This window comes from Nyctereutes procyonoides, unplaced genomic scaffold (genome assembly GCF_905146905.1).
Source record: "Nyctereutes procyonoides isolate TBG_1078 unplaced genomic scaffold, NYPRO_anot_genome, whole genome shotgun sequence".
Lineage (NCBI taxonomy): Eukaryota > Metazoa > Chordata > Mammalia > Carnivora > Canidae > Nyctereutes > Nyctereutes procyonoides.
Genome location: NW_026575047.1, coordinates 52,492,279 through 52,514,565, shown reverse-complemented (window position 1 = coordinate 52,514,565; position 22,287 = coordinate 52,492,279). Strand labels below are relative to the sequence as shown.

General features: G+C 45.0%; 1 protein-coding gene across 1 annotated transcript in view; it reads left to right on the top strand.

The window, feature by feature from the left end:
• The window catches only part of PCSK6 (proprotein convertase subtilisin/kexin type 6), a 182,069-nt gene that overhangs the window by 25,342 nt on the left and 134,440 nt on the right, over nt 1-22,287 (top strand). The window contains 1 exon segment of the mRNA XM_055326425.1: nt 21,551-21,655. Within this exon segment, the coding sequence (XP_055182400.1) occupies nt 21,551-21,655 (105 nt within the window).

Here is a 22,287-nt window from a genome sequence, read left to right as displayed (position 1 = left end):
CCCAAACCCTTCCAAACTCCCAGATGTATAATCAGCCATTCCTTACAGGCCTGGTGCAGCAAGTCTTCCTGCCCGTGGGTCCTGTCCCTGGGCTGTAATAAAACCACCATTTTGCACCAAAGACATCTCAAGAATTCTTTCTTGGTCGTCGACTCTGGACTTCACCCCACCAAACCTTACCTATATTCCAAAACTTCATCACTGGTATAGAAATGCAATGGATTGTTTTTAATATTGGCTTATATCCAGCCGCCCTGCTATAAACATTCTTATCTTTTCTAATAACTTGTCTATAGATGTTATGATTTCCTATATAGTCTTTTCACCGATGAATAATGTTAGCTTTATTTTTTCCTGAGCAATATTTAAGCTAATTATTTAGTTACTGCTGATGGTGCTGGTTAGGACCTTCAGTATAATCAGCAATAAAAGCATTGCTTGTAGATAACATTCTTGATTTTACAGGGAATGCTTTCAGTATTTCCCTTTTGAGATTCATATTTTCTATTTGATTTTTATATAGATAAGTCTTTAATAGGTTAATGAAATTCCCTTCTCTTTCTACTTGCTAAGAGTTTTTCACTAGATGGGCTTTTAATTTTATCAAAAACTGCTCCTATATTTCTAATTTGTTAATGTAGTTAATTACATTCATTGATTTTTCTAGTATCAGAATACCCTTGCATTTCTGGAATAAACTCAATTTGGTCATGGTGGATTATCTTCTTTACTTACTGCTGAATTTGGTTTTCTAATATTCTAGTTAGGAGTTTTGCTTTTATATTTATGAGTAAAATGGACTTATAATCGTTTCTTATACTGTCCTTGTCTTGTTTAATATTAAGGATAATCTGGCCTCATCAGATTTTACTGTTTCTATTCTCTGGAAGAGTTTCTGCAAGATTGGGATTATCTACACGTTGACATTTTGGTAGAGTTTACCTGTAAAACATGTCTAGGCCTGTTTTGTGAGAAAGAAAAAAAGATGTTCAACTAGTGCTCCAGTGTCTTTAATGGAAATTCTGATTAATCCTATAAACATTTCTTCTTTGGTTAGTTTTCATAAATTATATTTTCCAAGGATCTGTTCATGTTGTCTAAATTTTCAAATTTGTTAGCTTAACATCAATAGTGCTTCCTTAGTATTTTTAAGTTTTCTGCCTTATCAGTAGTTGTATCTCTGTTTTTATTTTATAATATTACTTCTTTGTGTCTAATTTTTTAAATCAGTGTTGCCATGGGGCTGCCTATCTTGCTACATTTTTAAAGAACTGCTTTGGCTTTGTTTAGTCTTGTTATCATAAACTTATTTTCTATTTCATAGAGTTCTCCTAACCTTATTATCTTTTTTCTTCTCTGGTTTATTTATTTATTTTACTTTTTTGTAAGACAAATCTCATGAATGTTCAGCATGTCTACTCCTAATATGAACACCTAAGATTGACACTTCCCTTCTAGTTTCATGGTCATTAATGCTCATGAGTTGTCATATATAGTGTTTTCACTCATTAGGTTTTGAGTATTTTTAAATTTCCCATATGATGCTTTATTTGACCTATGAGTTATATATACATGTTTGTTAATTTCCAAATGTGTGAGATTTTTACATTCCTCTTTGTATTATGGACTTCTTACTTAATCACACAATGATTAGAGACCTATGCTGTCCTGGAAACCAGTTCTTTGATACTCTGAAGAAATCGGTTATTTGCTTTAGACCTGTCAGGTTTTTAAAATGTCCTGTGTATCTGGAGAATAGTATCGTCCTCTGATGTTAAGTGCAGAGTTCTAAGTCTGCCAGAGGACATCTCTGAATAGAGCGGCTCAGATCTCGTTCACCACCATTGACATTTTGTCTGTGTGACCCTCTGTGCCTTATGGCCTCTGGAGTCCAAGGACTTGTTACGGAAGAGTAGGTATTTGGGCTCCCTGGAGAATGAGGGAAACAGTAGGTGGAGGGCCTAGACAGAGGGAGTAACATAAATACTGGTGAGAAAAGGGAGTGGCGTAGCCTCTGGGGAGAAAGCCAGAGGGTAGGGAGGTGCCTGGGGCAAGGACAGGAGACCCTAGGAAAGGCTGTTCTTTAGCAAAGAGGCAGGAGAGAATTGTCTGAGGGGTGAAGACAGAAAGGAGAAGCCTGCGTGGTTTGAGCTGTGTGACCCTGATGTGGTAATGGTATAACTGAGTGATAAGGATGTCCTCATCCATGCCTGGGGATTGGAAAAACAAAGGTGACCAAAGGTGAAGGGACAAGCAATGTGGGGTTCTAATGAGAGTATGGTTGAGACAGCTACCCCAAAGGCCCAGGACCAGCTAGGGCAGGATGGACCAAGAATCCAGAGTGCTCAAGGTCATGATAAATGGGAGGGGAGAATGGTGAGGGAGGAGACTGGAGTCTAGGGGCCTGCCTGGAGCCATGCTCATGGTTGCTTAAATGGAGCGGGGGGGGGGGGGGGGGGGGCAGCAGGGAGAAGATAAGGGTACTCAGGAATTTTGAGGCCAGGGCATTAGGTCATTTACCTGGGTGTCAAAGTCATGTGTTGGTGGCAAAATGGTGACAAAGGAGGAGGGTGTGCTCCTGGATAATGGTAATAAGGAGTATGACAAAGAACAAGAGTGGTGATAGCAGGTGGTATGTGAGCTTGGGAAGAAGAAACACAGGGCTTGAAAGCTTGGAGATATCCTTTCTTGGGAGGATGAGCATGGCCACAGAACTTACTATCCAGCCCAGATGTTTCTAAGAGTGAAAATAAGAGCCATAATACTTATACAGGAAAACAAGGGTGAGAAAAACTGGACACATTCTATTTATTAGGAAAAGTTATCAGATAAGAGTTTTCAACCAAGACAAGAGTGTATAAGCAAATACCAAAGGGGGTAAAAGAGTTTTATATTTCTTTGTTTGAGGCCTTTAAAAAAAAATGCCTGTGGTAAAATACACACATCGTAAGATTTACCTCTTCACCATTATTCAGTGTACAGCTCAATAGCATTAATTACATTCACACTGTTGTGCATCCATCACCACCATCCATCTCCAGAACTGTTGATCTTGCAAAACTGAAATTTTTTATTTAGCACTAAGTCTCATCACCCCATCCTCTGGCAACCACCATTCTACTTTCTATCTCTACGAGTTTGACTACTCTAGGTACCTCATTCAGGTGGAATCATAGTATTTGTCTTTTATGACTGGCTCATTTCACTTACGTCATGTTCTCAGAGTTCATCCATGTTGTAGCAGATTCAGAATTTCCTTCTTTTTTAGGGCTAAATAATACTCTGTTGTATGTATATATCACATTTTGGCTATTGAATTTATCTGTCAATGAACACTTGTTGCTTCCACCTTTTGCTATTGGGAATAAAGCTGCTATGAACATGGGTGTACATAGATCTCTTTGAGATCCTGCTTCCAGTTCTTTGGGGGCATATACTCAGAAGTGGAATTGCCAGATCATGTGGTAAACTTATGTTTGCCTCTTTTGAAGACCCACATTGCTGTACCATTTTATATTCCCACCAGCAGCACAGGGTTCTAATTTGTCCACATTCTTCCCAACACATGTTTTCTGTTTTGGGGGGATAGTAGCCATCCTAAGATGTATGACATGGTATCTAACCTAATTTCCCTAATGGTTAGCAATGTTGAACATTTTTATGGGTTTATTAGCCATCTGTATATCTTCTTTGGGGAAATATCCGTTCAAATCATTTGCCCATTTTTAGATTACTGTAGTTGTAGGAGTTCTTTATGTACTATTGATATTAACCCTTTTCAGATATATGATTTGCAAATGTTTTTTCCATTCCATTTTTACAATTTTTTAGATAATAGCAATCTCCATAGGTTCAGTGGGAGGAGCTAATAGTGGAGCTTGGTGAGGTGAGGCAATTTGGAGATGGTGGGTGGGAGAGGTGACTCACATATGGGTAGCTGGAGTGAGGGTAGTAGGGCTGTTACATTGGACGGGCAGAAGAGATGGCTGGCTGGCTGAGCACCTAGTCGGTCTGGGAGCTCCCAAGCATGCTGATATGACTTGCAGGCCAATTATGCTCTCAGATCTTTGGATGCCGATAGCAAGATAGAGACAGTTTCTTTGACTTGGATCAAGACAACCTCTCAAACAAGTTGAATTTTAGGCTTTTTTCCCCCCCGATCTTTTCTTCTATTCCAATGTCTTTCTCCTTGGCTAGGAAAAGCCACATACACAACTATTCTGTTTGAGTATGTGGCATGCAGAACCACAGCAGCAGAACTGCCAGTAGTAAATAGCCAGGTGCATCAAAGAATTCTTGAGAAAAGATTATATGTGTTTGTTGGGGGTAATCAAATGAAATGGAAGGCAATTTGTTCTTTTTCAAGTAAGACAGAGATATAGGAATTATATAGAAGCTGACAGAAATATACGAAAAGCTGCTAAACTTAGCCTGGGTTTGGAAAAGAAAGAGGTTAGAAAGATGATGTGCTGAGTAATTAGACCCATCCTCGAGAAATCCGAGTGATCATTTGGCAAAATTTGTGTCTATACTTGTCACTGGGGAGAAATAGAACAGAAGTCTTCAAAAGGAGGCTGTTGACTGTGAACTCTAGAACTTTTGGTGCTTATGAAACACACTGTGGGCTGCTGGAGTCTGTTTCTGGCAGAGCAGATACTCTGAGGGGGGAATGGGTCATGAAATGCACAGGAGGGCATGGTCCCTGGAAATGGATGATGGTCCATAGATGGGTGAGACACCATTAGCCAGGAGCCTTGCTGAAGGTGACGTTGAGGGTGCTCCAGGTCACTTGGTGATCCAGGGATAAGTAGCCCCCCGCCCCCAGGTGTATTTTATATTGACTAGAATGTTTTTAGAAAGTGGGATAGCTCTCAACATTTAAACTTTGAGAGATTTCAGATAGGAATTTGAATTTCTAGCTTCTCTTGAAAAACAGGAAGAACAGGCCCTTTCCCTACAGGGCCATAGGCAGGGCAAGGGGGAAAGTGACCACAGAGTGCTGGTGTCCTTCCTGTTGGGTTTCATGACACACATTCCCTCTGCCACACCCTAGCTCAACCTCCCAGCAACACCTGGTAGAAATAGTGTTGCGTGAGGGTAGGGGAACACAGTGGGAATTTGCCGGTCATTCCCTGGGAGGGAGCAGATAGCAGCCCAGCCATGTCAGGCCTGTTCACCCAGCTCATGAAGAGTAGCCGCTAAGCCCTCTGAGAGCAGGTGTGTAGCCATTGCATTTTGAGTCACCCCCAAAATTGCTGGATCTAGTTCGACCTGTCAAGGGGATGTGTCCTCTGAGTATCTGTAGGTGAAGGTATGCATTGAAATACCAGTTCTCAGCTTTAGTAAGTGGTAACCATAAATCAGAAGCTCACAGTACCTAATGAGTACATCTCTCACTTGAAGTGAATTTATCTTTGCAGACTTGGGTACATGAGTGATGATATAAGGCACGAATTCATTTTACAGAATCAGAAGTCTAGAACCTAAGAAATGTGTCAGCCCGGAATCGACCATTTATTGGCAGCTGTGTTTTATAACAGCTGAGAAGAATGAAAGAGATGACAGGAGTTAGTTTTGGGGAATTGAAAGATCCAGTGGACTGGCAGATGTGGGACAGTATCAAGTGCCACGACATGGTGGTAGGGGCCACTTTTTTTTTTTTAATTAGAATCAAGGGGCAGATGGGATTTGTTACTGAACCAACTTTGCACCTGGCTTTGTGTCAAGTGAGATGCACTCATGTTCTTTTCTTCTAGAAGTCATGTGAAAAGAGCTATCTGAATGACAGCTTGCCATGTGCTGGCCCCAGTTACCCTCCCAACAGCCATAGGGACAGGACACTTGTCCTCATTGCATGGAAAGGGAGTCAGAAGTGAAGAGAAAGTAAGGCACCTGCCTAGGGCCTCTTCAGTGAAACAGAAGAGCTACAGTTCAGATCTGGGCCACCTGGCTGCAGGGCCCAAGAGGGCCACTTGGAGTCCCATCAGAGTGTCCCCTGCAGTCCATGCAAGGGGATGACTGGGATTCCTTTGCCACCTGCTGACTTGGCCTTCCATCCTCACCTGTGGTGTCCTCCCTCTCTCTACTGGCCCCCGTCTTTCCTTGAAAGCCAGGTAGAAAATGTTTGCTCCACCAGCAGGACGCCAGCCCTTCAGAATGCTCGTGCTTATTTCTATCTTATGGTGCATTGCGGCAGGTCACTGCTCAGTTTGCCATCCAAGCACCAGCTGGGCAGAAAGTCTTCCTTTGGGTGTCCGCCCCGTACCCCCCCTGCCCCCCCCGCCCCTTGCCATAGGGAACTCACTCCTATTGGCCTCTGGCCTGGAGGCAGGTCCTGCACTATATGTAAGAGCTGCTAGATCCCCCCACTCCCACCCCTGTGTCTAGAGTAGTGCCTGGCTCAAAAAGCTGCTCAGATACTTGCTGAGAGAATGAGGGGGTGAATGGGCAGCTGCCCAGCAGCCCATGTGGGCGTCACTAGCAGTAAGTATACAGCAAGGTCACTGCAGAAAAGCTGGTGACCATGGGTGGGTGGTGTGCATCCGGTCCCCCATTCACAAGGCACTGTCGCATGCACTGTCTTAGGGAATGATGGGCGAAGGTGAGAGGGCAGCCTGGTGATGTTTTCTCTGACCTTCCTTCCAACAGTTACTCGTTGCCTGTGAATTAGCACTTCTGAAGTTTGACTTTGAATACAGAAGTTCTGTTGAAATTTTTTATTGCCAAATAGTCTATAAACCATAATGTGAGCATGAAAGGAGGAGAAAAGTGAATCCAGCCCCTCCCTTAAGTGAGGAGGAGCTGCGGCTGGTGAGGGGCCAGAGATGGGCCACCACCATCTGGGTTGCCTGATTCCTTAGCACAGTGGCTTGCTTGCTCCAGAAGCCCCAAATGCCACACTGAAAGGGCTAACCTGAAAATTATTGTACGAAGCCCTGTTTTTAGTTTACAAACCAGGATGTGCTGTGCAACCGGGAAGGGGTGTCCCTCAAGTGGTGTTTTGGTGAAATCATGACAGCTGCTTCATCAATAGCTTCTTCATTTTTAATCACTGGCTTGGGGTTGAGTCACAAGCCAAATGACAGAGCATGTTTCTCTTTACATCTGTTTTTAATTGGCATTATTGAGTTCGGGCACTAATGCAGTTCGACTAAAGTTTTCCATATCTTCATGTAACGTCAGCTGCCTGTCTCAGTAGGGCAGGCCCCGGAGAGGTCAGTCTAGGGGGGTTAATATGTGGCCTGCCTGGTCAGCAGACCTTCAAGGCCATCCCTTGGGCTGGACATCTGGATAAGAGGAAGCTGGGGTGATGGGGGTCAGGTGAACTTGGCCAGTCTCCAAGAGCACTGTTGTCTCCTCTCTGGTATCCTTTTGCTCTGGAAGGGAAACCACATAATGGAGAGAGACACAGGAAGGGGATGCGCCACCTGGAGCCAAGAGTAGTTAGTAATTACAGCTGGGCAGCATAACTGGACTCTGCTGTCTGTTCTCTGCTCCTTGAGCCTGGCTGCACCTTCTCCCTGGTGCACCTCCAAATGCCTCTGTCACGGGAGCTGAGGTCCCCAGCACCCCGAGTGACATGGCAGAGGAGTCTGTTTTAGGACGGGTGGGGAGAGAATGTGCAATATTATATTTTTACTGTGGTAAAATATCCCTGGTAAAATTTGCCATCTTCATCATCTTTAAGTGTGAGTTTGGTGTCATTAAATGCCTTCCCAGTCATGCAATCATCACCACCATCTATCTCCAGAACTTTCTCATCCTCCCAAATTGAAACTATAGCCAGTACACACTAACTCCCCCTTCCACATCCCTCAGTCCCTGGCCATGCCCATTCTACTTTCCATCTTTATGAACCTGACCATCCTAGGTGCCTCACCAAAGGGGAATCATACAATATTTGTTCTTTTGCGGCTGGCTTGTGTCACTAAGCGTAATGTCCTCGAGGTTCGCCCATATTGCACCATGTGTCAGAATCTCCTTGCCTTTGAAAGCTGAATAATATTCCATGGTATGCACAGACCCCATTCATCCATTGATGGAAGCTTGGGTTGGTTCCTCCTCTTGACAATTGTGAACAGTGCTGATGTGTGCATGGGCGTGCAAATATCTATTCAAGTCCTTGCTTTCACTTCTTTGGGGTATAGGAGCCATTTATTTTTAAAGTGGAAAATTTGAAGATTAATTTCTCGAAAATCCTCCTTAATTTCCCTTAGGATAACTGCTCTCCAGTGAGAGTGTTTTAGATATTAAAGTTTGAATTTTAAACATATCTCTCATCAGGACAAAAATCCCTTTCTTTTTTTTCCCCCCAAACCTTGCAGCCTTCTGACCTTCCTCAGTTAAGCATCCCCAAACAAGTCCAGTGCTGGCCTCTCGAGATATCCAGATGGACCCCACTTGGTTTCCTTGGGTGCTTAGTGTCGCTTTTCTCTTGGATCTTCTGCATAACCGGCCTGCCAGATGCACTGTGCGCTATCATTGGGGCCAAAGATCACAGTCATGCTTTACTCCATTCACAAGCTGAGATGCTTTTTGCTGAATGCAAATCTGGGCATGTCCAGACCTGCTCTTCCGTGGTGCATTTTACAGATGAGACTTTCTGAGGATAAGGCCATGGCTCATGTCTTGCATACCCAAAAAGAGAAAAGTAGGCAGCGGGCCTCCTAAGAGTGAGAGGAAAGTTTAAGTCTAAACCCAATATCTGGGTCCCTCCATTGCAGGGACCGTGGGCTCCCTGAGGCCTGTAGGCTTCACAGTGGTATTAACATTTTAAAATTAGTTTCTACCTCCCTGCTTCCTCCCTGTCATGGGATCCCTGCCTGGGCCCTGTGGGCATCAAGGGTACCTTTAGTAACTGAGACCAAACCTGCACAGAGCACTTAGTGGGCAGCAGGGACACATGGAATGAACCTGTCCTCACTATCAGATCACCACACAGGTGGTAGGGAACAGCCTTGGGGGCTTGGGTGGGGAGCTGGGCCCTGGATACATGGAGAGTAGGCTAGGGGGCAAGGCTGGGTGGGCCTCAAGCAGCCTCTCAAACCTAGCGGTCATCTGCCCTTGAAACAAACCCCACTGGCCTCTTGTCTTTTTTGCGAAGTCATGGGCCGGATGGGTTGTCCTTTCATGGGAGAGAGGAAGGCCTGGTCCCAAGGGCCAATTCACCAAAAAGTCAGTTGTTGAAGTGATTCAGGTACTGTCTTCAGTTCCAGACTCTAAGTCCTTTAGGCTTTATTTGGGAAAGTGTGGAGGGGATTCTTGTTACCTGGTTGTGTTGCAATTTAAATATTCTTTTTTGAAAATAGTGTAATAATCACGAGCTCTTAAAAACAGTTGGGAGTGCAGGATACAGCTTTTTCTCAGCCACTTGAAAGTACATCCCTGAGTTGACCTCATCACCCCTCATCCTTCTGTGAGTCTTTCTTCATAAACAGGGCCAGTCTCTACAGAGCTGTGGCAGCATGGAAACCAGGGGACTGCAGATGCTCTTGCGCCATCAGATCCACACACCTCAGTCGCTGTTGCCAACTGCCAAACAGTGGTCTTCACAGGAGAGCATCCTGTTCAGAGTCAGGTGTTACACATTGCTGTTGGGACTCTGTCGTGGGGTCAGGCTGAGGGTGAGGAGGGGGGAGGTACTCACCTGGCACAAGCCATAAGAGACAGACGCCAGAAGAAAACTCAGTAATCAAGGTAAATAACATTTTAATGCGATTTTTAAAAATTTGAAATGAATGAAATCCACAGTGACCAGAATGTCAGAAATTTAAATAAAGATAGGTTCAGCATGACTGATTTTTCCTTGGCCTTGGGCTCCAGTATGGCTTCACACAACACCATTCCTTCCTATCAGGTTCTAGAGTGGTTCCTCAACATTCTCTTGACTTTTGTGGCCTTGACACTTGCCAGTGGCAGGCCAGCTGTATAGTGGAAGGTCCTTCCATTGGGGGTTTGTCTGCTGTTTGCTCACAGTGAGGTTCGGGTTCTGCACTTCGGGCAGGAGTCTCACAGGAGTGACACTGGGTTCTCACTGTGTCCAACCCCATGGCCCCCATTTCAACTTGCCTCATTGCTGGTGGTATGCTTGTGGATCACTTGGTTAAGGGGCTTTGTCTGCCTGTCAAGTTTCTCCTTTCCCCTTGACAAATTAGTAAATAAGGGATTATTACTTTAAGACTATGTAAAAATAATTGATTCAGGGGCACCTGAGTGGCCCAGTCAGTTAAGCATCTGTCTTTGGCTCAGGTCATGATCTCAGGGTCCTGGGATCAAGGCCTGTGTCAGGCTCCATGCTCAGTAGGGAGTCTGCTTCTTCCTCTCCCTCTGCCTGCTGCTCCCCCTGCTTGTAGTTTCTCACTCAAATAAATAAATAAAATCTTAAAAAAATAAATATAAATAGCCGATTTGTATACTGCTTGGGATTTGTTATTGAGTATACCTGTATAGACTCATGGTTTCCTATTTTATTCTTGGATTGTAACCTACCAGAGTGATTATTTATTTTGATTCTCAACTGGCCCTCTGATTTGGCCTGTGGGGGCCTTTCAAGTCTGGCTTCTGTGTATGACTGATATGTCTCTAGAGTTCTTCGAACCGTTTCTTGCTCTCTTCCCAAACATGGTATTACAGACTCCACTTGCACTTTCCCTGCCCTAACTCTGGAGTCAGCCATTTCTCCTGGTTCCTTTTAGTAGAAATGGTATTTAGAAGCCAAGACCCAGGCTCTGGGTGGGTTCACTGTTGTTGTGTGCTGCTGCTCACAGGCCTGTCCAGTAGGGAGAGATGGGTGTGTGTGTGTGTGTGTGTGTGTGTGTGTGTGTGTGTGTGTCTATGTCTATCTAGCTATCTATCTAGATATCTATCTTGAAAACTAAATTCACATGGCTATCCAATTCCAATCCAACACCACAGAGTTCTTTCCAGTTTTCTTCTCCCAACAGTGAGAAATTGCTCCCAGTGCCCCAGCGTGTTAATAACTATATTTGATCCTTCTCCTTGTGGGGAACCCATGTGTTTCCATGTGTTTCTGTCTACATCTCGCCGTGCGGGACATACTTCTCACCCACACTTAGGCTCTGATACCCAGACGGGGCTGCCTCCTCCCAGCGTGGACAACCTCCCCTGCCACCTGCTCTGGGCTGCCTCAGGTCCCCTTCCATGCCCTCCCCACACACACCAGAAGTCGTGCTGTGCCCACATGGCTTTAGGATTGATTTTTTTCAAGGAGGATGAGTCTTACTTCTTATTTTTCAGTCAAAATGAAACACAAATAAATACAAAAGGGAAGGTTGGGTTTAGAAATCTAGTAACCTGACTAATTCCAGACAGCCATAAAGAAACCTTTCAACAGTGAATGTTTTCAAAGGAAGATCTTCAAAGTCAAGATTGTTGAGTTTTCCAGAGTGTTTGTGGACGTTAAAGATATAGGTTGAGACCAAATATAGAAATGAAACCTCCTCATAGGAGGCCAGACCACTTGGTTTGGCAACTTCAGGGAAAAGAAGTGAAGGTTGCTAAGTCAAAATTAATGATTTTTCAGGAATTTGTAGGAAGTCGAGCAGCTTAATTGCAGGCTCTGGGTGGATATGTGTTGAAGAAAGCAATTTTAGGAGACTAGGAAATTGTGCAATAATCTTAACTTGGGTCAGAATTGTAATTATTGCAGTAACAGAATGTTGCTAAGTGTATATGTGACTGAAATGGGAAACAGGATTTTCTTTTTCTTTCTTTTTTTTTTGATGCTTTAAAAAATAACAACAAAACGTCCATTCTCCCTCTCTGGGCTTCCTTAATTATAAATACTAGGTAACTCATTGCTGGCTAAATATAGGTTCACTAGCCATCTATATTTATAACTTTCTTCAGGTAGGAGTCACCAGAGCAAGACAGAATTAATTTGGTGTGTAGGTTTTTATAGGCTTTAATTAGTTATGTTTTTCTTAAGCAGACCAAGTGAGATCAGTAATATTATATAACTGAACTCTGACGTCCATGGCTTTTAAACATAGACTCTTCTCCCCAAAGCCAAAGGCCCCTGGAAGATGCCAGCCGTGAGAACCAGCAGCTCCAGAAGCAGGCATGCTGCAGCTGCAAACTGACAGGACTCGAAACATCTGTTCCAGCCAAGGGCAGGTTTTACAAGTGATAAAGTGAAGACTTTTTTTTTTTTGCACAGTCAGAAGTCTCATCTACAGCTCATTCATTTCTGAGACCTTGAATTGTGACATTTCGTGGCTGCTTATCAGCTGTTCCTGTGAGGCAGATTTAACTGTGCGAGCCTGGAGAGGTGGGGTGGCATTTTTGTGCACTGACCAAAGCATGCACTTAGTCAACCCCCCAGCACCCCTTCATTCTCCACCCCCCAGGCCAGCTTGCTGACTTGAGGGCTTAGGGAACTGACTGCACCTGCATCTGAGATCACATTCATTGGCAGGCCGAGTGGGCGGGTGGACCTTTGGAACCCTCCGATGTCATTTGGGGTGGATTTGGCATGCTCGTCAGTGACTCTGCTGCAAATCAAATGTAATAGATTAGATGGGGCTCTTCTCCACCCTGCCTTAGGAGCTGCAAAAAATGACAAGTCATCTTTTTCGTCAGGAAGGCAGTGTGCACCCTAGCTGCCAGCACCCACAGATCCCTCAGACCTCAGACCTGCCCTATATTAGCAGGGAGGTGATTGAAAGCTGGTTGTACTCAAATATATAGGGGGAAAAAGAAACAGGACAAGAGAGGCTCTTCCTGTAAACATCCCCAGCCCAGGCCTCTCCCCCACTACACTTGGCTTCTGCCCCTTCCTTGTTTGGCTTTGTGAGCTGTTTACACTCATCACACCTGTAGTCCCCGAGAGGCTTCCTCTCCAAGGCCGGTAGCTTGCCATGAGTGAAGGGTGCCAGGCCACTTGGATGGAGTGCAGAGTCATGCATGGCCTTCCTCGCTCTGCCTGCACCCTTGGCTGTGGAGCTCAGAGGAGCCGCTTGGGGCCCAGCCCAGGCCACACAGCTAGTAGATGGTCTGCTTGACTCTACAGCCTCAGGACTGTCCTGGGAAGGGGGCAGGACGGCAGTCACTGGGCTGGGAGGCACGGGGTTTTTGTTGGTCCCAGGGCACAATGGACAACTCTATGTAGGGGGAAAGAGGAAGATGTGTGTGTCCTTCCCATGACATTTGAAGTCTGTTCATTTCCCTGAACACTTTTTGAGCTCCTGCCACCCTCCTTAGACTGCCAGGGCCTGAGGATTTATAGACAATTCCTGCTTTTGAGAGCTTACAGTGGAGGGAGAGGTGGGGTGGGTTGTGATAGCAACCAGGGCAGACCTGGGCCTTGGAAGTCCAGGAGGGCTTCATGGAGGCAGTGATGGCTCAGGTGATGGTTACAAACAGAGTGGGAGGTGGTCTTATTGGTGTGAAGGGGCTGGCACAGGCAGGCTCTGAGGTGTGAGACAGCAAGTGACAACAGAGTCCCTCACACATAGCAGCATCGCTGGAGGATAGAGGTGACGCTAGCAGAGCCAGGCCCTTGGCCAAAGAGGTGACATGGCCCAGTGGTGGAGATCTTTATGTGCCCTGTGAGGGGTTGAAACTTCATCCCCTAAGAGGAGGCAGAGTGAGGTGGGTGTTTACACAAGAATCACAGATAAATGGCTCTGAAGTACAACCGGGCAAGTCTTTGGTTTCCTCAAGGCCAGTAGCTTGCCATGAGTGATTGGAAGCTGGTTGTACTCAAATTTACAAGGGGGAAAAAGAAACAGGACCCACTTCCAGAGGGTTTGGCAATACTGGACACACGTGGAAGATGTGGGGCCATTCACCAAGACAAGGGACTCCTTGGGAGGAGGAGCAGATCTGGAAGATGAGGGTGGCAAGAAGACCCTGACATTGGGATGGCTGCTCTGGGTGTAGCAGGAGTCATCTGGGACATGCACCTTGAGGGCTGCTTCCCCCACTACACTCTGCCAGGAACAAGGAGACAGAGATGCAAGGGTATGGCCTGGCCCTGGAGGACTCAGCCTGTAATAGTACAAGTGTGCTGGGGACCCGTGTGCATGGGAGAGGCTTCACAGAGGAACTGGCGCTGAGCTGAGCCTGGAAGACCAGTGGGAACTGTGACTGGGCAAGGGAAGGGCACACTCAACACAGCCCCTAGATGCAGCTCCGCAATCTCCTGGGGAGAGTTTTCAGAGTCCACATGAACAGTGTCCTGGACTCTTGGAATCAGAATTTTTACCTGGGGGTAGGCCCAGCCCATAGCTGGTATGCTCATGCTATCAGTTGACCCTGACCAATGTGGTGGCCACAAATCCAGAACTTCTGAATGAGGGCAATTAGCAACGGGCTCAGGAGGTCCACTTGCTTATGAAGGCTGTGGGGAAACCAAAGGCTTGCCTGGTTATACTTCAAAACCATTTATCTGTGAATCTTGTGTAAACACCCACACACAATTATATACCTACACACATACCTGAATACATGCATACATGTATATATACGTGCACACACGTTCATGTGTATGTACATACACACTCATACCTCGTTGTATATACATACCCACACGCTATCTGCATGCATACATATATGCACTCACATTTGCACATCCCTATACATACATGCATACATGTACAGACATATTTGAATACATACATCTATAGGCATGCTCATACATGCATATACATACATGTATGTGTGTATATAAATACATAAACACATATCCATACATACATATGACACACATATGGACGTCATGGAAGAGATGCATGTGTGGAACATAATGTATGTCTCGCATGACTTCTGCTTGAAATGAAGGAACATGAACACTTGTGGAGCCACTTGGCCCTATGTGGGGAAACCTGCCACTGAGGATAAGAACCATGGCAACTGATGCTGTAAATGTGTCAACAGGCAGAAGGTATGATAGTCATGAATGTGAACTCTGAGCCTAAATCCTGGTGGTGCTACTTACTAAAGATGCGCTTTACTTAACCACTTGGTGCCTCAGTTTCTCCAATTACAAGATGAGGATTATCACAACATCTACCTCATCAGGCTGTTGTAAGACTCAGACAGGTTCATGCATCTAACTGGGATGCAGTGAGCTCTCAGCAAGTGTCAGCTCGTGAGCCTGGAGCACCCAGTAAAAGTTGGGGATCCTCTGTGGCTGGGAGACAGGAGAAGGAGGGAGAATTGCTGTTCCCTATGTACTGTCCATATTTTGTACCATATGCATACATTATCTAGATTTTTTTTAAATGTCCAATAGAGGGATCCCTGGGTGGTGCAGCGGTTTGGCGCCTGCCTTTGGCCCTGGGCGCGATCCTGGAGACCCCGGATCGAATCCCGCATCAGGTTCCCGGTGCATGGAGCCTGCTTCTCCCTCTGCCTGTGTCTCTGTCTCTCTCTCTCTCTCTCTCTCTGTGACTATCATAAAAAAAAAATTTTTTAAATGTCCAATAGAGTACCCAGTTACGGAGAAACCACACTCAATTATTTTCACTATGCGTTCTTTAATCTCATTCCTTCCAGTGCTCTTGCCCAGAACATTTAGTAGGGTCTTTAATGATATTTTAATGATGCTACCAATTTTATCAACTAATGTGTATAATTACATATCAGTGTTGAGTGAAGAGACATGAGCATTACATATTCAGCAGATTGTTCATTTTCTTGGATGGGGTACTAAGGGACTGGCTCTAATTAACGCATTGTGAAAATACACAGACAAGAAAGAGAAAAGGCACTTACTGAAATTTTGTGTTATAACTTATGAAAAAACATTCCTTGTAGACTAGAGATCAGATTCATCAACGGAGAGCACATTGAGGTTCTGGAAGTGCTCAGAGCTGAGCAGGACTGGGAGATAGCCTGGTATTCTGGGGGAAGAATTTCTCCTCCATTCTCAAGGAGGGGAAGGAAGTGGGGGCTGCCAGAGCCTTTGAGCAGCAGTAATCCCATGGAAGCCACTATACCCTGTGTTTATAAAGGCAGACTGCTTCCATACTGGCTCAAGAGGTGGGGCCCAGAGCACGTGAGTGGTGACCACTGGGGCACAGTGAGGCCTGGCATAAAAACTGCCCTGGGATAGCAGCGCAGAATGGCCAGGGCTGCCCAGCCAGGAGGAGTAGCTCCTTAATATCAGTGCAGAAATCAAATCAAAATTAGGGTATTTCCTCTGTTAGGAAATTGCTTTAATTCAAAAAGTATTTAGGCTGCCCCTATTTTTCTGTCCATTCTTATGATTCCAACTGTGGTCAGTTTGATTCTGAAGGTGTACCAAAAGCATTGCAGTAATCCCAAATCCTAATTTGTGTTATCTCTATGTCATGTGGTGCAGAGCTTGTCACCTGTTCATCTGTGGGCAGTGAGGGGAAATTGCTGGTTCAGGAATTGGGAAACTCAGAGGGTGACAGTTGGGCTTGACTCCCTGGGCCTGTTTTCCCATGTGTAGAATAGGGCCATTCCCATGGTTCTTTCCTATACCCTTATCTGTAGGTCAGGGCCACGGAACAGTTAGGTGTCCTGTGAGTTTAACCAGGCCAGTGGCCATGTCCCCAGGGACTCTACTGGAGAATGGGAGCTTTCCAGGCTATAACCATATCACCCTGAATATGCCCAATCTCATCTGATCTTGGAAGCTAAGCAGAGTCAGGCCTGGTTAGTACTTGGATGGGAGAATAGGGAATTCCTAGCCATCTTGTCTTCTTAGTTCATAGATGCACCCAGAGATCTTAAGGAGTAGCTCCCCTAGTTGGGAAGGGCATGACTGGGGTCGACAGTACTGTGGCAGGCAAAGTAAGAACCAGAGAAGGACTTAGGTGGGGTGGAGGAGGAGGAGGGAGCAAGACACAGCTACGTCGTAATGCTGCATCAGCCAAGCCAAGATGACTTTCACTGGGCTGTGTTCCATGGCAGCCAGGTACAGCCATCTCCTACTCTGCCGCCCCTTGATCCTTTCTGACCTCTTGCCCGTGATGTAAACTTCATTCCTGACCCATGCCCTATGCCAGGGAAGGGCCATGAAAGAGGGCAGTGTAGCATGAGTCAGACTGATAGGAGCGACCTCCTGGGTCATCTGACAAGGAGGGTTCCCAGAGAAAGGACGGCTCAATGACCAAATGAGGCACTGGTGCTGGCATAGCAGCTATGCCTGTTTCTAAGCAGAGCCCCTCAGTGTGTGCCCTGGTGGCCCCCAACCTTTAGAGAAGCCATATTCATCATCAGAGACTTTCCTGGACTCCCAAAATACACCCAGCAGCAAATGCTCTGAATTATACAATGGCAAGCTCTTTTTGTAAAGTCCACATATGAAATGTTTTAGGCTTGTGGGCCCAGAGGGGCTCAGTGGCAACCACACAATTCTGCCATCGTAATATGAAAGCGTCCATGGGCAGTAGGTCAGTGAATGAGTGTGACTGTGCTCCAATAAAGCTTTATTGATAAAAACATGAATTGTATATAAGGCCCAAAGCATTGAAAGTAGGGTCATGAACAGATATTTGTACACCCATGTTCATAGCAGCATTATTCACAATAGCCAAAAGAAGTAAGCAATCCATGTGTCCATTAATGGATGAACAAATAAAATGTGGTATACATATGCAAGAAAATGTTATTCAGCCATAAAAAGGGAAAATCTTGACAAATGTCACGACATGGATGAACCTTGAAGACATCATGTTTAGGGAAATAAGCCAGTCACAAAAGGGCAAATGATTCTATTCATATGAGATATCTAAAACTGTCAAGCTCACAGGGAAGAAAATAGAATGGAGGTTGTCAGGGTTGGTGTGGAGCAGGGAGGGAGAGTTAATGAAATGGGTGCAGTTTCTGTCTGGGAAGATGAAAAAGTTCTGGATGCAGGTGGTGGTGTTGGTCACACAATACTCAGTGCCATTGAACTGCAGGCACACTTAAAAATTGTTAACATGATCAGTGTTCTATTATGTGTGTTTTACCACAAAAAAATAAGATAAATAGGAGGCAGACCAGATTTGGCCCATGGGCCATAGTGTTCCAATCCCTACTGTGAACTGTTATTAACCACAGCTTTGGGAGGACAGTTGTAGCCATACTTTGGGGGCACCATGTTAATCTGTTCTGCAGACAGTGGGTGCATACTAGGGAGTTGACTCAGAGGCTTTTGTGGTATCTAGATTCCCTCCTGAGGATCTGGGCTCTTCTTCCTCCTTTTCTTATCCTCACAGTAATTCCAGTATCAGGTGACCCTTTCTGTCCCATGCTGCCCTCAGTGACACTATCTGGCCTCATATCTTTGGTTGTGAGGAAGGAATGTGGCTGCTCCTCATGCCCTGAACCCTCCTCCATAATTACCAAGGTGGTGGAAGGAGGTACACAGAATCTCAGAGGGGATCCTTTGTTGCTTTCAGATTTATGAACAGCCAATGACTTGACCCCCTTATCTTTCTTTTTTTGAAACACATTCCAGCTTCTTCTACAGCTCGCTTTGTAGGGGCAAGAAGGCAGCCTTGGCTGGTATCCCCTTCTCCTGTGCTTCAGGAGTAATCAGTCCTTCCCAGACCCTCAGCCCCCATGCTGGGCTGGACATAAGTTTCTAAACATGTTTGGCATTGGTCACTGTTGCTCTGCCTGGTCAGCCCTGTGGGAGAGCATTTCTTCTTTCCATGGATTCCTCAAGGAGAAAAGCTCTTGTTAAACTCAGATCCTTTGAACGGTTGCTAAGGATGGTCATGGTGGCTCAGAGGCAGGGAGGTGGATGGCCTTTGGGTTGGCTGCCAGTGGCCTGGCTTGGCTGCCCTGAGGCCAGGTGCTGCCCCGATGGCTTCCAGGGCCACCCTGATATGGGTTTGCTTAGGGTCAGCAACTCTGCAAGTCATTTATCCCTTTGCCAGCAAATTCAATTTACCTCTTAGTTTCTCCATGTCCCTGAATGGGAATTGACTTGAATGCCCAGAGTTAAAAGACCGGAAGTTGTGAAACATCTCTCAGGGATGGTGGCAGGGATAGAAGCAAACAGGCTGATTAAATACTGTTCCAAGTAAAGACTCCATTATTGCTTCTGGTTCTAAATCTTAGCTCTGGCACACATTAGAAGGATGCTTTGACACATACGGCAATTACCTTTGTTGAAGAAGTGAGCAAGGTGACTTATCTGTAGGAGAAATATAAGTGCTTTTGTGCAAAATAGGGCTGAAATAATGAGGTTTATGATGGTAGGAAAAATGTCTTGAGGTAGAAAATGAACTGAGAATCTTCATTGCAGAAAACCATTTATTGAGCACTTACTACCTGCTGAGCACTCTGCTAGCTCTTTCTAGATTTGTGTAATTTAAGTCTTAGAACAACCCTTCATGGCAGTAGTACTGTTTTCACGAGGCAACTAAGAGAGGGTCTGAAGCCCAGGTCACCCCACAGAAAGGGATCAAGCTGGAATGTGGACCTAGATTTGGCCAAAATCTAAAGCACCTGGTCCCAGTGAGGGGCATGGAGGCACCGTGGAGAGGAGCCAGACAGAGAATCCCACGCAGCTCCCCACACCAACCAGTGTTTGTTGACATCCACCAGGTTCTAGCACAATACAAATGATAACTATTTAATCCTCATGACTATCCTAGTATTCAGTGTCCTATCGTTGTAAATGGCAGGAATATATGGCAGTAAGCCTAAGTGAAAAAGGAGGATATTTGGGGCACCTGGGTGGCTCAGTGGTTGAGCATCTGCCTTTGGCTCAGGTTATGATCCCAGGGTCCTGGGATCGAGTCCTACATCAGGCTTCCTGCAGGAGCCTGCTTCTTCCTCTGCCTGTCTCTGCCTCTCTCTCTGTGTCTCTCATGAATAAATAAATAAAATCTTTTAAAAAAAGAGAAAAAGGAGGATATTTATTTTAAGGACAAATGGGTATCTCCTGCCATTCAGGAATAGGAGACAGCCAGGCTGCCCAGGATTGCTGGAAATGAGAAGTGCTGGAGGACTCTTGCCTTGTGGAAAGATGTGGAAGTGGCCATTCAGAGTGTCTGTCCAGTGTCTCTCCCTGGGCCTGTTAACCTTTATAGGGTCAGGTCACAGCAGACAGAATGGCTTGAGTGAGGCAGGTGTAGCCAAAGATGGTTGTGAGTTGTGCAGACTCTATTCCTTTTTTTTTAAAGATGTTACTTATTTATTCATGAGAGACACAGAAGCAGAGACACAGGCAGAGGGAGAAGCAGGTTCCCCCCAGGACCCCGGGGATCACGACCTGAGCCAAAGGCAGACACTCAACCACTGAGTCACCCAGGTGCCCCCACTTTAGTTATTCCTAACTCCAATGGTTAGGTAGTTTTATCCCCATTTTATACAGAAGGAATCAAGATTCACAACATTGCAAATGCCCTTGCAAATGCAATGCAAGGTCACATGGCCAGTAGTGGTGAAGGGAGAGGGCAGAGTTTGAACCAGGTTCCTATCAGAATCACCACACATGTGCCACTCTTCAGTACAAATGGTCTTAAATTCACTCTTTGATCAGAAGCTGGAAGAGAAACTAGGATGGTTTAAGCTGAGATGGGTAACTTGAAAGTCTATATAATATTTGGTCCAGCCTCATTTAAAAAAACTCTGCTTTCAAGGACGGTGACCAACAAGCCAGTTTCAATAACCAGTGAAAGTCAGAACAAGAAACAGGTCTTCTGAGAACAATGTCCTGATACTCAAGGGTCACTGAGGCAGGAGGGCTGCCTGTCCTGAAGGCCACATCCATTGCTTCTCTTGGTTCTGTCCAGCCCTCAAGCTGAAATCTGTCTCGACAAACCACCCCTGGCAGAAAATTGGGACGCCCTGGGGGTTTGAATGTTCTCATCTGACCTTTTCACAATCCCCAAGCAGATGGACCCGCGTGTTTTTTTTGGCTCCCTCGTTAAGCTTGGGAGTGAATGTTCATTCTTAGATATTTCAGTTTACCCGTGGGGTGGAGAGGATGGAGTTTGTTTAGAAATGAATATTTTGGTGCAGGCCTGACTTGACACTAACTTAGCTACTTCAGGGATGCTTGACCCTAAATGAACATTAATTCTTGTCTACAAAACTTGGCCCAGAGAGTACAAATTTTAAGTGATATGAACTTACCACAAGATTTGGAGGAGCATGTGCTTCATTGGAAATACTACCCTGCCTTGTTTATCCCAAAAGGAGTATATAAATCTACCTTCATGTTTGTAAACACTAAGTATGGGCCAGAGAGATGGGTAGGAAAGCATAATGGAGGGTATGTTTTCTTTGGGAACAGAATGAGTCTTTCAGAGACAGGAAAGATTTTTTGTGGGATGGAGGATTTTTGAAGCTGTCTGTAAGACTGTATTAACTGGGGGGTGCCTGGGTGGCTCAGTTGGTTAAGCATCTGCCTTCGGCTCAGGTCATTATCCTGGGGTCTGGAGATGGAGCCCCACTTCAAGCTCCCTGCTTGGCAAGGAGTCTGCTTCTTCCTCTCCCTCCGCCCCTCCCCACCGCTTGTGCACTGTCACTCTCTTGCAAATAAATAAAATCTTTAAAAAACTTTAAAAAAAAAGACTGTATTGACTCAAACATCCTGCTTCTTGTTTTGCAGATTGGAAACCTGGAAGATTACTACCATTTTTATCATAGCAAAACCTTTAAAAGATCGACCTGGAGTAGCAGAGGCCCTCATACCTTCCTTAGAATGGATCCCCAGGTATGGATCTCCACTCCCGGGACAGGACCCTTTCTTAAGGCCTAGAGTATTGTTTGCTTTTTGTTTGGATCTGTGGTTCTAAAAATAACTGAGTCCTGATTTTAACATGATGCTACACAGTTTTCCTTATCCACTTTGAATAAAACAAGTTCAGCAACACTACAGACCATCTAAATGCTTGAAATATTTGGTCCCTTGTCAGACTTGAGAATTTCAATTGAAGCAACAGTCAAATGAATATAGACCTGTTGATCTTTTAAATCTTTAAAAACCAGCAAAATACACAGTAATCAGAGGAGGTAACTATATGAATATTACCCACAAAAGCAAAAAGACTAGGTAATTCAAGCTAGTGATTTAATAATAATGAAATTAGATTGGGTCAATGGTTGTTTTTGTGGTTGTCATAACACATGTTCTTAATGGTTACCATGAATTTTAAAACTTGGGCCGTAAATATTACTGTTTTCCTCTTAAAAAATTCATGTGATCTTTGAGATAAGACCAATTATAATTTGTGAAGAGGCTAACAATTAACATTTTCATATAATTCATGTTTATTGGATCATTAATTATACTTTCTCTCTGCATCAATTTGAGACTAATATTTCACAAATGCCAGTCAACATACT